Source organism: Pecten maximus, chromosome 6 (genome assembly GCF_902652985.1).
Source record: "Pecten maximus chromosome 6, xPecMax1.1, whole genome shotgun sequence".
Taxonomy (NCBI): Eukaryota; Metazoa; Mollusca; class Bivalvia; order Pectinida; family Pectinidae; genus Pecten; species Pecten maximus.
In genome coordinates, this window is record NC_047020.1 from 42,268,006 (window position 1) to 42,285,585 (window position 17,580).

At 34.2% G+C, this 17,580-nt stretch overlaps 1 protein-coding gene across 6 annotated transcripts in view; it reads left to right on the forward strand.

Annotated features, from left to right (window-relative positions):
• The first annotated feature begins 1,597 nt into the window (after window positions 1-1,597).
• LOC117329826 (LIM and calponin homology domains-containing protein 1-like) overlaps window positions 1,598-17,580 on the forward strand; it is a 97,564-nt gene continuing 81,581 nt past the window's right edge. For 5 of the 6 annotated variants that reach the window (XM_033888001.1, XM_033887996.1, XM_033887998.1 and 2 more), the window contains exons 1-3: window positions 1,598-1,764; window positions 9,424-9,497; window positions 11,980-12,049. In XM_033888001.1, the coding sequence (XP_033743892.1) occupies window positions 1,651-1,764; window positions 9,424-9,497; window positions 11,980-12,049 (258 nt within the window). In that variant the 5' untranslated portion in view covers window positions 1,598-1,650. The remainder of the gene's footprint in view (window positions 1,765-9,423; window positions 9,498-11,979; window positions 12,050-17,580) is intronic. The other variant, XM_033888000.1, reaches the window with a different exon arrangement.

Sequence of the window (17,580 nt, forward strand, 5' to 3'; positions counted from 1 at the left end):
TGTTTTGTTTTCATTCTCATAATCAAAGTTAAGGAGATATTGGCGTTATCATCGTACTGATCATAATTACCTATATTGATTTAGATTAAAATACTAAAATCATATTTCTCTCTTAATATTCCAGATTAAAGAAACTTTCAATGGTATTTTCATTACGAATTAAATAGATCTAGTTATGTAAATAAAATGGACTATGTTTTTGTGAGGATATATTTTATTTTGAGCAGTCTTGTGTTTCTTTCTATATTTTTACAAAATTAAATTATGTTAATTTAAACCTCCATGTAATTTCTTTTTCCATGAAAATTAATTCCACCTGATAGCAATATGAATAGGTGATAACGTCTAATTCAAAACGAGTTTGTTTCACAAGACTTTTATCCCGCCAATACCCAATATGTCGACACATTGAGGTTCGTATCCAATGATGATGCCATTAACAATAGGGATGCATATCTTGTGACTCAAAGTTCAGTTTAATATAAATCTTATAATATGATTGATATGTCTGTTTCTTTCTCAGATATAAATCTTTGATTCCTGTTCTTGTTAAGAGTTTAACCCTTTTCCCCTGAAACCTGAAAAAAAAGGTTTTAAAAAATCCGAGGTTGTTAAAGTAAGATATGTTTAATGTTACTTTTTGGGCGAAAAGACGAAAATTAACAAAACTTAAATTTCATCTTTTCAAAATGAAATACTAAAACAAGGTCGGACACAGGATTTTCAGTTAGGGGTGGGGGGTCCGGAAAAAAATTTGGCAGGTAAATGCAAAATCCTGCATACTAGTGTATTTCACGCGATAGATTCATACAATTTTAGAGGGGGAGAGGGGCGTGCGCCCCCCCCCCCCCCTTAAATCCGCCAGTGTAAAAACTGTCCATAATCCATGGAACCAATTTAGTTTATTCATAGTGGAAGACATAACAAGCAAAATTCTCACAATAAATCTTATTGCAACTTGTTTATTTATGCGATTTGATTTTTTTAAATAAAAGAAATTATTGACGTTTACAAACAACTGTTTTATTTTTTTTCGTTTATTTTTTTTACTTGGGTAGGTCCATATACATGTTGTCACTTGTGTGTGAATTGTTTTAATGTTTAGAGATCATATTCAATTTTGTAAATGGCTGTCTCGTTATAAGAATTTATGGATCAATATTTAGACAATCTCTTTTTTATTTGTTTGACGAATTGCGTAAGTGTATAGGTAGGCCTATTATTTAATCAAACTTTACTGGTAGATCGCTGTTTAGTTATGTAATGTAGTTTTCAAGAAGAGACTGACGAGGAATGAGTTTATAATCAACTTGACAGTGACGTGACTTTAGTTCGGGGTAGAGTTTGATTTGGTGTGATATGACAGTCAGACAGGTGTAGTGTGGTTTTAATATCAACGAATAACGGTTGGACCCGGCGCTACATTAGGTGATGATGGATCGGTTTACATGTAAGGACCGTACTCGCTACATACTTTTATGTAGCATGTCCCCTTGGTCCTAACTACTGGTTCCGCGGTGAAAACTTCGCCACAGGCTACTGAACAAACTCACCGACTGAGCTCACCGACCGTAACATAATATATATATATCTATAACCAACACAGGGACACAGTTACCTGTGGACCTCGGACAGAGGTTCGCTCACAAAATGGCGAGTGAAGACCAAAACGAAGATGATGTTTGGGATTTACGTTTGCGACAGGAAGAAGAAGATGACTTTTTCACCGAGTTAGCTTTGCATGAAACAGAACGTTGGATTTCTGTAAGTATATCGGTTTTGTTTTGAAGTAGCCGTACATCTCTGAGTTATATTTAGACATTCCCTACACAGGTAGTACTTCGACACACCCTCATTATTAGGTAGTTTGCTGACTTTTAAGCCTGACCCCATTGTTTGTTGACATAGTTTATCTAAATTTAGACAAGACAAAATCAGGCTCCAGCTAGGCTTTATCTGTTTGATCGCTAGGGCGCGCATCTCCAACATATTTGTAAACAGATGTTCTTGTTGACATAATCTAGACCTGTGCACGCGGTTATATATATTTGGCACCTATTTAAATATAAATATGTTTACTTCTGGATTATGTAATGAATCGAGAAGAAAGAAAGGCCGGAAAGAATCCGCCTAGGGTTAAACCTTTTTCGCGCGATCGGTTGTCGATGTAATTTAAGAAACTTGCTCGTGTACTGTCGCAAGTATTAATGAGTATGTGATAAAGGTAGGTAGGTCTTGCCTTTCACTGTATCCGGTGATAGGACATAATGGTATTTTAACTAACAAATGGCTATACTTTACACATGAAGTGTTTGAGTGGGACAAAACATAATTGTCACAGGAAATTTTACAACCACGGGTAACCAACAGGTTTCTCTAACAAAAGTAGGCTACAAATCTCCATAACATCTACAGCAAGTACAAGTTTAATTGGACAATTTTTACAATCATGATAGCATGCCAGCGGTATTCTTATACATTTTAAAAAGAAGGCCATACTTGAAGAAAAATCAGACATCCTGAAATAGATTATTTTTAGATCAAGCATACTGTACATAGCCCGAAGGGAATTTCAACGCCTTATTATATGGAAGGAGATGGACATTTATAAGATTATATCCTAATATGGACATAAAGGCAGTGCCCTCAAGGAGAATTAGGATAATATCTCGGACTACTCCATAAGAATGGCTGAAGGGATTTTGACGAAATTTGGCATGAAGCATATACCAATAGATGATCAGAAATTGAAAATGAAATAAAGCCTCCTTGGAGACAGTGTCTAATTCAGGGGCCCAAAAATGAAAAAATAAAATCTAGGAGAAGGTTGCTATTGATTTTCAGCACCATGTGAAAGGTCAAACCAATTAAGTTTGTTTTAGAGATACATTTGTAGGAAGTGGCCATGGTGGGACCTAAAAAAATTAAATGTTTCTCAAGCTAAAATACCAGAAAAACAGCTGGTACTAATTGATTAAGGGAAATTAGATATCTTATGACTTATATTATAGACAAGGAATTGACTTGAATAGTCTATTTTTGAAAACAGCCAAACATCTTCAGGGCTGACGCAAAAGTGTAGGGTTGACATAAGGTTATAGCGAAAACAAGTATTTTAAGGCTTAGTGTCCAAAAGGTTGTGTCCATTATTTATGGCTTATCAGCTTCCATAAATGGACAGATCAGAAATATTGGTTAATCTTTAAAAGTCGATCACAATAGCTAGAGTCTTTTAGATCATCTATGGACCAAGGATATATTTGTAATGTTGTATAAATGGTTTACAGATATCCTGTAGAGAATCCTGTATAGATGGGGTCTAAGATGGATATGTACATTGTATGACTATAATCCCATATATGACTTATAGGGACCTTTAAATATTCCAAAAGAATTCAGGGTTGTACATGTGGTTCCCAAGGGGCCTAAAATGGAATAGAAGGATGTAAGTATTATCTTTATATAATCAATATACATGTTAACATAAATAATCTTTTAAGAATGATATTGACCCCACTTGACATTATAATATGAGGAATTACCGGTAAATGACTCCACATGTTGTCCAACTAAAGGTGATCTGCTTGAGAATATAAGGGGCAGAGCTTAGAATAAGGCATGGGGCAAAAACTTCACCATTAAAATACTAAACCTAATTTAATCTGAATCTTCCGGACATTTGTTATTAGATATTAAATCCGAAATTGCCATCCTATCTGTCCTCTGATTGGCCAATTTAAAACATGTTTGAACTCATTATACAAAAGAAAGAGACACGTACTGAAATAACATCGTCGGTAACCCTCAATGCTTTCTTGGTGGTTTTGGGTTCAACTATATATACACAGTTATGACAGCCTCAACAGATTACCTTTCAATAGTGGAACTGTTTCGAATACATAATTGTATAGAATTAAAATCATACATACATGCTATTATGAAAAAACAAGATGTTTATATTTGTCCGTTAAATTCATTGACCATTGGACTTTAAAACTGAAATGATGTGATTTGCCCGGGCCACCTCTTAGACATAGCTAGGATTTCATGTTTTTCGGTTTTCAGATACGCATGTAAAGCAAATATATATACCCTCGGTAATCACAAACTAGGATTTCTTCTCATCAGCAAAACATATTTAACTATTTCTAGCAGTTTTAAGAGTCTGAAAATCCTGGAAATCTGCTTGGTTCAATTTACTTCCAACGTGATATGTTATAGTTGGTATCAATATCATGACGGAAAACATGTACAGGAACCAGATTTTTTTTTAATCTATGGTCTCTTGATTTATTGTCTGGGAAAGTTTTAAAACATATTGAAGCAGAACATATTATATAGAAACAGGTGTAATGAGGCTACGTAGGTATATACTTTCAGGTGATATATATGTATATATACGTACAGTACTTGGTAGATAATACATTAGGTACTTTGTGAACTCACAGGTATTGTACTTTGTACATATAGGTATGTCCTGTTATACAGGTACAGGAAACGGGGCATGTACATATAGGTATGTCCTGTTATACAGGTACATTTGTACATATAGGTATGTCCTGTTATACAGGTACATTTGTACATATAGGTATGTCCTGTTATACAGGTACATTTGTACATATAGGTATGTCCTGTTGTACAGGTACATTTGTACATATAGGCATGTCCTGTTATACAGGTACATTTGTACATATAGGTATGTCCTGTTATACAGGTACATTTGTACATATAGGTATGTCCTGTTATACAGGTACATTTGTACATATAGGTATGTCCTGTTATACAGGTACAGGAAACGAGGCATTATCACTTGGTAGTCAGATTCAAGGTGTGTATCTCCATATCTTAATCCACTATTGTGTATATATGTAAATTATGATATGATAAATGTTATGGTCCGATATTGATGTATAATGTTACATAATGTCTCAGGAATGTAGCTTATTTTACTGGGTTATAGTTTGAAACTGAAGAACTGATCTTCAGATCAGAAAAAATCTGAGATATCACACATAATTTTCCTATAGACAACAGCACCACCCATAAGATGGACTGAGTTTACTTGTGTAATACCAGACTTAAGACTCTTTAATTGGACTTAGACTCTTTAATTGAGATAGTCATACTGTTGCATGTCGGTCATAGGTCTTGAAAACTTTCACTTAAAACATTCACAACAAATTGATCATATCATCTTAGTTCTTTGAAGATTAACTTCAGTGTGGGTAACATAAGCCAAAAATAAGGCAGATTAATATATGTACACTATGTACAAGTCACACTGACCCACTCCATCAGCTGAGTGACAGAGACTGTATCTAACACTACGTACAAGTCACACTGACCCACTCCATCAGCTGATCTGTATCTAACACTACGTACAAGCCACACTGACCCACTCCATCAGCTGAGTGACAGAGACCATATCTAACACTATGTACAAGTCACACTGACCCACTCCATCAGCTGAGTGACAGAGACTGTATCTAACACTATGTACAAGCCACACTGACCAACCCCATCAGCTGAGTGACAGAGACTGTATCTAACACTGTGTACAAGTCACACAGACCCACTCCATCAGCTGAGTAACAGAGACTGTATCTAAACACTATGTACAAGTCACACTGACCCACTCCATCAGCTGAGTGACAGAGACTGTATCTAACACTATGTACAAGCCACACTGACCCACTCCATCAGCTGAGTGACAGAGACTGTATCTAACACTATGTACAAGCCACACTGACCCACTCCATCAGCTGAGTGACAGAGACTGTATCTAACACTATGTACAAGCCACACTGACCCACTCCATCAGCTGAGTGACAGAGACTGTATCTAACACTATGTACAAGTTACACTGACCCACTCCATCAGCTGAGTGACAGAGACTGTATCTAACACTATGTACAAGCCACACTGACCCACTCCATCAGCTGAGTGACAGAGACTGTATCTAACACTATGTACAAGCCACACTGACCCACTCCATCAGCTGAGTGACAGAGACTGTATCTAACACTATGTACAAGCCACACTGACCCACTCCATCAGCTGAGTGACAGAGACTGTATCTAACACTATGTACAAGCCACACTGACCCACTCGATCAGCTGAGTGACAGAGACTATCTAACACTATGTACAAGCCACACTGACCTACTCCATCAGCTGAGTGACAGAGACTGTATCTAACACTATATACAAAACACCCAAGACTTATATGTAGGAGTCTAAGTACCTAAATGAAAAATATCAGAATCTTTCCCGTGCTGAGGAATTGAACTACTGACCTCCTGCTCTTGAATCGGACAATACATATGCATCCTACCACTAGACTAAAGGGAAATTCCCACGAGCCAGAGCTATAGATTTACACATGTAGCATTCTAGAAATGGATAGGTTAATAGGTGTATAATGGCCCTGCTTCATGTACAAACATAGATATTACTTGCACTTGTTACATGTAACCGATACCAGCTATAGTACAATAAGAGGAATTTTCTCATGACTGGATGGAAACATTTTTGACAATCACTCATAGCACGACATGTCATTTTAAAGTCACATTTAAATACTTTTGATATTTATTTTCATGCAGTTTTAGTTACTAATAGTGAAAAAAATAAGCAAACATTTCAATATGTACAGAATCACATAGAGACTTTTCACAACATTCAGGTAATGTGAGCAACTGGATTGTACCTTGTCCTAAAAATTTAAGTCTGTTGTTATTGAATGTAGAAGTCAATATGACACTTGACATTGTGAAATTGGTAATTGGATATTTGTCTAAATCTGAACTATTTGTTCTGGTTTAAAACTATCTGACACCTGTGAAGTACAAACACATTTGGAGTCTAAGGCATGGGATACCTATTTCAGCTTAACACATACGAAATCTGTAATAAAATATTTTTATAGGTGAAAGTTTAACAGTCTTTGTATTAAGAACTGTTGAGAAGAATTCCCATGTCCTTCAGATTGGTCGAGATTTGTCATTAGGATATATAGCTAGAAGCTCTTTTAACAATAAAACTTGGAAAATAAATCGTTTGGAGTGTTTTGGTGAAGGCTTTGTAAAGATCCGAAGTCTTTGTTAAGTCAGTGACAACCACGGTCAAGTTTACCTATATACATATACATAAAGGTCACACTTGGGTGAAACGTTTGAAGATTCGCTTTACTACTGATTGATAAGACCGGTTAAACAACCTGTTTGTATATAGTAGGAAGTTTAGGGACAATTAAGGATATGGTTCAGGAATGCTATGGATAATATATATTATACCTGATACAGCTACCGCTTTATATACAGTGTATAAATAGATTTTTGTTAGAGAGGAGTAAATGACGTTTTACTCTTTAAATCAACCCATTGACATTTTACTTTTAAATTAAATTAATTTATATTTTACTTTCAAATTATATTAATTTAAAACATTTTAATTTTCAATTTAAATCATTCATATGATATTTTTTTAATTAAATTTCTTTCTATTTTGTATTTTGAATTCTAATCATTTACATATCATGATAGTATTATTGAACTATATTCATTTATGTTTATTTTAAATTAAACTTGTATAATTTTATTCATGAATTTAATTTTTAAAGCATAGCTATTGATATTGATTTTCAATTACAGGGTTGTGGGGTGAAGGGGTATTTTTTCTATCTAAGGGACAGTTCTAATTGTCAAAAGGAAACTAATTGTGAAAAAAAATTTTAGTGGATATATTTATAACTCTGCGCTATAGTAAAAGGAATCACAACCTAAGAACTCTTTTTGTGAGAGATGTCATGTTGAGCATTAATTGAGATGTACACCCGGCCTTTATATATAGGCATTCCATCTATCCATCCGAACTACAGTAGGAATACTCTCCGAGGCTTATCATCAGTGGCTTTGTACCATATAATGCTAAGATATACACCAATAAGGTGTTGGATCTTAACCCAGGAATACTCTCAGGGGCCTTTGCTTTCATGCGATGGCCTTAATTGTACCATAGAGTGCAGAGGCGTATACCCTTAAGGCATTCCATGTACCCAGGAATACTCTCAGAGGCCTTTCAGCGGCCTTGTACCATACTTGTCCTCACATGCTTTTTAAAAGGGACATAGTCTGATTTAATCACTGGGATAAAATTCTGTCCACAACACATGGGCTCGCTGGTCAAATAGAAACCAACGGGGTACCTAATTATGGTGATCTCTATTTGGTCAGTATAAGTAGAGGATCGAGTTACATGATTGCAGTAAACCAGATTTTAGTTGAAACTTTTAAACTCATATCGCTTATTGATATTTTGATATGTTATTCGAAGGTGAGTGATATATCAAACCAAAGCAACAATGTGATAAAAATGATAATGTATGTATATATACATGTATATCATTTTAGATTTATGACATCACAATAGTGTTATTATTGTTGTACCATATATACTAATCAGCATATGATCTTGCTGGCCAGTTTAATAATAATTCAACTAAAAGATATATAGAGGTAAATGAAATATACAGTAATTCCAAATTAACTAATTCAAAAGTGAAACACAATTGTTTACAATACAAAAATTTGATGTAATTTTAGAATAAAATGTAAACGGATTCAAGAACATAGATCAACGGTTATAACTTAAAAGTAAAATATATCAATTACGAGAAAACCCATGCATGCAAGTTGTAAGGCAAGTGATCCCAATATATTTTGTGTCTGATCGATGAATCAAACCCTGGTCGCCCAGGTGAAAAGCGAGTGTACATAGTACTGTTCCACCCAACGTCTCATATATCCTTACTTACATAATTAGGCCAATCAGATAACTGCAGATTGAATAAACAGGTCCTGTTGAATTGGTCAATACTGGACTGAAGAGGATCGATGGATGGCCCTTTGGTGAGACAGCTAGGTGCTTGCTATTCGATGTATTTGGGGCCAGATGTAGCTCCCTGGAATAGACATGGGTGGACATTTAATTAAGGCAGGCTGGATATATAAATATACATAGTCTGCAAGCAGTTTTCTTCAGTCATATTGTTTTTCAAATAGCTCTATTAAAATGCTAAAAGAATTGATACCAGCCATACAGTCGTATAATTATAAGTAGCTGGTGCCATTCTATGCTAACGGCGTACACTGCCTTATCGAACAAACCAGAGTAAAATATCTTGTTCAAGAACAGTGCCCTTGAAATTGTCCTTCAGTCATGTAGTTATAGCACTAGACCTCCATAAATCCTATTTCAATGTTACATAGTCTATATATTGTTTAAATGATGAGACTTTTTTGTTTTTGTTTTTTATTGACATTTTGTTGATTATTTTTGTCGGCCATAATTATAATTTTTTCTCGTTTGTTGAGTCAAATCATTTACGTCCCTGTCAGTCATCCTTCACGTTTTTTATTTACAGGCAGTTACAAGGAAGAAGTTCCAGTATCCTGACGATTTTCGGAAGTCTCTGGAAAATGGTGTGCTGTTATGCGAGTAAGTGACAGTTACGTAGTATAAAAGAAAAAAGTTTAGTATCAAAGTTTGTGAAAGGCTTATTTTTTTTTGAATAACTTTTATCTCTTACTATTTTAAGATTGACAATTCTACATATTTGCAGAGAGATATGATAATAATGATTTATGATAATAAATGAAGTCCTTCTATTTCAGCCTATACTATCGCTACATCACAGCAATATAGTTGTCAAAAAATGTGCACAAATGTAAATGGTACTCTTTGCAGGAATGTGACCAGCTCATGCAAATTGAAGCTTAATTATAAGTTGTCTGAACAAGTGTAATGATTCTTGTCTCAGTTTTCCCCAGATCTGTGGGAACCAGCTACCAAATATTGAGTTTTTGTAGGTTTAGTCAGTCCGACTTTCCTCTGGCTCTGACACCATGTCTGGTGCCGAGTTTCCTCTGGCCCTGACACCATATATCTGGTGCCGAGTTTCCTCTGGCCCTGACACCATATATCTGGTGCCGACTGGCCCTGACACCATATATCTGGGGCCGAGTTTCCTCTGGCTCTGACACCATGTCTGGTGCCAGTTTCCTCTGGCCCTGACACCATGCATGTGTGCAGGTGTATATGTATACGTGGTAGCATGTATATATATATAGGGGCCCTAAACCAGATATGGTGGGCCAGAGGAAACTCGGGCTAGGTGTATATAGTCGTTCTGTCTAGCTGTATGGTAATGGGGAACTGCTCCAATTTATATTTCTGGGAAACTTTAATATATTTGAATTGTGTACATACATTATACTAATTGCCGAAATGTTTTACTAATTAGGTATTATTATGCTGAATTTGAATCTAAGTTATTTACGCATCAGTGATCAACTTGCTTGAATTACATCACGTGTGTAGAAGAATTCTTTCAACAATATGTTGGTATTTGTTAATAGTGCATGAATTATGTATTGGCATGAATAATGTACCTGTTTGGCAGTTATTTTCCAATTACTGAATACAACATGAGGAATTTTACTGCCCTGTTTATCAAAATTGTTTCAGACATATATGCGTATCAGCTAAAAGGATACAAAAAATGCAAGTGCTATGATGTATACAGTACATGAACCTGTATCATCAATGCAGCTTAGTGTGGCTTTTCTGAATACAATATTTCAGTCAGTGCTGAATTAGTCTAAACTTTTTACATTTTAACAATACTAGAATGATATCCAGTTGGAGAAATTTTCCAAGAACCAATGCCAGCCAAGTTCATATTTAATTTGTGTTGTATGAATAAATGCAAGCTTAAGCTAGTCAAAAAAGAAGTGGGGCATTTCCTGAAACCAAGTCTCCAAACAGTATTTATCTACTTTCTTCTATAGCTGGTCAGCCCGACACGTTCGGGCCTTAAAGACAAGCCGTCAGCTAGTTATATACTGTTTGGAAACCTCGCTTCAGTGGTTGATCTTCTTCGTTTTGATATTTTGAGGTTTTAGTGCACTCTGTATCATTCAGAATTGTAAAAAATGTCACATATTGTATTTTATGACTGTATATATCTTATGACTTACCTTAACCTTCTGAGTTGAGTGTTTGATCCCTGTCCAGAGCAGTTTGTGTTTCTCATAGAAGCTGAGATCATGAACCATTACTGTGCTCTTGTGGTTGTGTCTTTTAGTAAGACACTTTACCCAAATTACTCTGGAAGCATGATTGGTGAACCTCCTGTATCTTGTTCAGTGAGTTAGTCACCAACTACTACAATGAGAATACCCTCAAAATAACCATAGTTAGTCACCAACTACTACAACATGGGTACCCTCAAAATACCCATAGTTAGTCACCAACTACTACAATGAGATTAACCACAAAATAACCATAGTTAGCCACCAACTACTATAATGAGAGTACCCTCAAAATAACCACAGTTAGTCACCAACTACTACAATGAAAATACCCTCAGAATAACCATAGTTAGTCACCAACTACTACAACATGTGTACCCTCAAAATAACCATAGTTAGCCACCAGCTACTACAATGAGAGTACCCTCAAAATAATCATAGTTAGCCACCAACTACTACAATGAGAGTACCCTCAAAATAACCATAGTTAGTCACCAACTACTACAACGAGAGTACCCTCAAAATAACCATAGTTAGACACCAACTACTACAATGAGAGTACCCTAAAAATAACCATATATGGCTGCTCAATCTGGGAGATAAAGCCAGGAAAAAAATTACTGAATTGAATATACATGTATATATAAATACATCTTGTAATAAAGCCAAGGTCTAACTCATTATGCTAGTTACTTTAATCAATTAACCAAAAGTGGGTATGAGCTAATTATTTTCATTAACCCAAAGTTGGAATGGGCTAATTACTTTAACACAAAGTGGGAATGGGCTAATGTCTTATTATGAAAAATGGGATTATTGTCGGAGTAAAGAGATCATGTACAGATATTAAAATGTTTGTCTAACTGAAAATCTTTCTTATTGAACAGAGTACTGAACACCATCAAACCAGGATGCATCAGGCGGATCAACAAGTTACCCGGGCCGATAGCAGGACTGGTACGTCTTTCTTAATGTGTTATTATTTATTTATCATGCTATACAGGTTTTTTATTGGCCAACATAATATATAATTACCAACAGTCATTTTTGATGATTTATCACTCACACAAAATGCTTGGATGGCGATCAATAATGTTGGAAAATTTATATTTAAGGCATACCGGCCACTTCAAAAATTAGTCAAAAGGCTACATAGCACTATCAGTAGATATATTTCTGATAGGCTAAACAAAATAAATTTATATTTCATACTCCCAACTACTCAGGTAAAAAAAAGGATTAGTGTACACATGTTTCTGCTAATTGTATATACAAGATGTATATTATTTATAATATATGTACAATTCGTATCCATGTATGTAAATACATTGCGATCCAGGTATTCATATCATCTAATAGACAACTTCCACAATGATCATGTCAGGGTATCGGGCCGACCATCACTGCGCCATTGAAAGTTCTTTTTCTAAGAACGCTGATGTGGCGCAGCGGTATAAGCTGTGGGTATTTCTGGCGATTGGGTGCCGTAGATCATGAATTCAAAGCCCGGTCAGGGCACGAGTCAAAAAGTTGTCTTCCTTCGTCATTTGTGTTGCTAAGTTATATACAAGATGTATATTATATATATATACTTTAATTTTGAGTGACAAAGTTTGTTAATTACATGTGTACATCTATATGATATTCCTAGGTGATGAAAATATCCAAATATTTATAATCACATTTGTTCTTTTTGTTGTGAATATGTACAAAAGTTAGTGAAACATTTTCTGAGTAGGAATTATATTCTTGATTATATAGGAGCTACCTCCCTTATAATGACAAGATCTGAGTACAAAGGGAGATAACTCCTGTAATCCTACATGTCTTTGTTACTGAGTTCTCTAACCTGTACTCTATATATACAGTTATTTCATATGTATTGTTAAATTGTGTCATGAACTACACTTAATAACATTAAAACTTAATGCACATAAATGTATCATTACTGTATAATATGAAACATCATCGGGGTCACTATTATATACATGTATAACCATTAAAAAAAAGCCTTGTCTATCTGAGAACTCTTTATATAGAAGTGCATTTCAAATATCTGGAGCATCGATATCTATACCTATAAAAAAGGAAAACACTAAGAAAATTATATAACAGTGAATACTTCACAGCCAGTTTAACTCTTACTCCAAGGTCATGGGTAAGTGGCCATGGGGTCTGAGATCAAGTCATTTGAATCATATATCATTACACATGTGAAGCATGCATACATATATAAAAGTAAGAGCTGAATTGATGGCCGTGGTTCATCCACAGTCTCGAGAAGTCACTACCTTGAGCTCCACAAATTTTAGGTCAATGACAAAGTTTCTTCTTTCACTACGTACGTAATTGCATAATTTTCTTGGTCAATTAAATTTTTATAAAACCAAGAATGCAGTTAACTCAGAAGTTCCACAGTGACATACTCGAGCTGGGTCACCAGCGAGACCTTCTTCAGACAATACTTGGACCTGGTGTCTCTGTACACTTTGGTTTGTTTATTAAATACACATGTTTATGTATATTTTGGGACACCAACAGTCTAGACACTTTGTGTGTATGTAGTATGTACATGTGTGTATATATATTTGTACATCAGTATAAATTTAGATACATGTGTATTTAATGTGTAGAATTTCAATTTAAATGTGATTTAATATTTGATTAAATCTGAAATAAACTTCAGTTTTTGAGCTTGATGGAACAGAATCATTGTAAAAGTGCATGTATGTATAAATAATCTTTAACACAAAAAACAAACTTGGTCTGGATGTCCAAATTTCACATTGATTTGATGGCCAATTAACTGTGTGTGGTTTGATTTTATACTTGATATTGATAAAAATCCCGATCAGAATCTGTGTTGAATGGAAATGGATTCCCACATGTCAATGACTTATAGGGTCGTTGTTAATAGGGGCTCCTTATATAGTGACACACTTTCTCGCTTACAAGGTTTTAATTTACTAAATCCACACTGGAATCTCTCCCTCCTATGCAGAGCAGGGCTCGATTCTAATAATATGTGGTAGATGGTCTTGAATTTTGATCAGAATATTTGATCACACTATCATGTAAAATCATTTACAGTCAGTTAATGTAAGTGTTATCATAGCATTTAGCTATTGCTTGATATATGAAATATCATAATCGGTTTTTGAGCTAAATTAAAACAAACAACTGATTGATATATTCAGGTTATACTGGTCAAATGGATTACCTTTAGTAATTTTGCCACATCTGCTAAAATATCAATTATGTTTTTCTTGTATAGGTAGCATGCTGGAATTAAGGACAATCAAATTTGCTCATATAAATGACCTTGAGGCATTTCAAGGACACTCTGAGGTCAAAAATCTTGGAAAAAGAACAATAGAAGTGATGCATGCAATGTGCAGGGCAACATTAAAATGTCAGTGTAGAATAATTAATGATATTGAGCACATTGAAATAAATATAACCTTGATCCAAGAAAAGATGTGTTTTCTAATAGTATTTCTGTATTTACCAATGTAGACCAATTTGGCCACTTGTCTAAAAAGTTATCTGCCAGGATATTTTTTTTTTCTATACGACATGAATATATTGGAGTGAAAGAAATTATTGAAAGTTTCTCATCTTCATGCCTCTTGTTGGAAAATGCTATAATTTTTTTCTGATGAAAACCATCAAGGTTTTAAAACTGCAGGGCTCAAGAGTAATAAGGAATACCCAAGCAGAAAGTTGTCCGCTTTTTAGAGCATTTACTACCCCTAAGTATTTACCTGTGCGGTTGTTTGTTCAGGTGATGGCGGTATTTAAAGGGAATCTACCTGCCCAAGCTAGTGACAGGACATTAGATCATAGACATACCGAGCTGATCAATAACCAGTTTGAATACACAGGCAGCTATAATACCGCTGCTACCCTTAAAGCTATTAGACGCAGTGTGTTGTATAGACTCCACTCCACTTTTAACTGGCAAACTCACGCTGGTCCAAACTTTCTCTATTTGGTCTGATGTATATGGACTGATGAAATTTATCTCTCAAATCTGCCCATGTGAGATATACATATTATATATGTAAGATATTTGGCGCAGGTAAGTCTTTTATTTATCACCATATAGATAGACTGGCTCCACATGAAGTTAGGTTGTAGTTATTTATAGATTGTAATTTCTTGAATTACCTGTTTAAGGACTTGTAATTTCACTATAGACATTCCACTCATAATACAACATAAAAATAGTTTGTGATTAAAGTTGTGTTATGAGGTATGTTGTTATTACACATGTACAATGTATATATAAATGTCCATAATCTTAATTATCAAATATATACTTCGGGTGTACTTGTCACCTTTAATTACAGCTATAGCTGCTATATATATATAGTACAGTTACCGACTTAAACGTTGAATTATCGGGGCAGACAATCCCATTTTAGCTGGAGAAAATGTAAATTTCCCCCTTACTTCAACCCACTAATGATATAAACTGTAACTCTATCTATTTAAACGCATCTCCATCAGCCCTCGGACGACATGATCGATTGTATTGCTTTAATATTGCTGTATTTCATTGCCAGCAGGGTATTTAAATTGAAATGATACCATTTTATGCATTATTCCATACCACATAAACAACATTTTATTATCAGTTTCCTATTTTGTTCATTTCTGTTCTTTTATGATAAACACATGGTGTAAATGGATAAAGTTGACTGTAAAGGGAGATAATTCATGTTTCATATTTTCATTTAGGGTGATTTTATATGTTCTAATCATCTTATTTAATTAGGTTGTAAACATTAGATGATTTTCTCTTGTTAGAGAAAATTAGCATTTTCTCATCAAATTGGGAGAGCTGTGCGTACATGATATGTTATCAGAAATCAATTTTTTCAGGGTTATCATTGGTAATATTATAAACATCTTATTAAACCACTTCTTTGGCATTTCTTAGTTTTATAAAAAAAGAGTTGATTATTTCAGTTTCTAAAATTAGTGTTAATTGATATTGAAGGACATTTGATTTCAAAAGTAATGAAATATCAGATAGTTTGAATATTTTAACAATTTGATCAGGTAGTCTTGATAATAAGTGAACAGATCATTTGGTGACAATGGGATGAAGACATATCTTATCATATTGAGAATAATTCGAAAGCTTGAGTTGTCATAGGTATCGATGCAATTTGAACATCAAGCCTTGTACAGCAATTGTAAATACAGTTGATTTGTCATCTCAAATATCTAGGTGCAGCAGCGATTGGAATGTGGTTTAATATGAAACTGAAGTGGTATCTCTGGCTGTCAATTTTAAAGCTGATTGGCACCTGATTGTACTGTACCTTTACACACAGGTACTTAGATAATATTTAAAGCTAATCATGATTAACACCTGACCATACACATGTTTACACAGCTATAAAGATAAGGGAAGCAAAGTTTTACCTGTAGGTACAGAGAAAGAAACATTAACATATAATACATGTACTACAACACTAGTAAATATATAGTACTACAACACTAGTGAATATATAGTACTACAACACTAGTGAATATATAGTACTACAACACTAGTAAATATATAGTACTACAACACTAGTAAATATATAATACATTTGTACATGTACTACAACACTAGTAAATATATAGTACTACAACACTAGTAAATATATAATACATTTGTACATGTGCTACAACACTAGTAAATATATAGTACTACAACACTAGTAAATATATAATACATTTGTACATGTACTACAACACTAGTAAATATATAATACATTTGTACATGTACTACAACACTAGTAAATATATAATACATTTGTACATGTGCTACAACACTAGTAAATATATAGTACTACAACACTAGTAAATATATAATACATTTGTACATGTACTACAACACTAGTAAATATATAATACATTTGTACATGTACTACAACACTAGTAAATATATAATACATTTGTACATGTGCTACAACACTAGTAAATATATAGTACTACAACACTAGTAAATATATAATACATTTGTACATGTACTACAACACTAGTAAATATATAATACATTTGTACATGTACTACAACACTAGTAAATATATAATACATTTGTACATGTGCTACAACACTAGTAAATATATAGTACTACAACACTAGTAAATATATAATACATTTGTACATGTACTACAACACTAGTAAATATATATGTACATGTTCTGCAGGTGTTAGTATGTCATAATCAGGGCTAATAATATATACAGCCATTACATGTACCTGTCTGATTGACACCTGATCATAAATATACCTCACATTACTTACCAGTTGTCCAAGTGATGATATATGTTACATGATAAAAATCGTTATGATATGAGGTGTAATTGTTGGGATGTCTTGAATAAATCCCATCTTACAATTGTCAAAATCGGTCAGTTTTATGATAAGGACATTAATTGGAAGTTTTCACTTATTTTCTAATGAACATGGGATATGATCAATAGAAT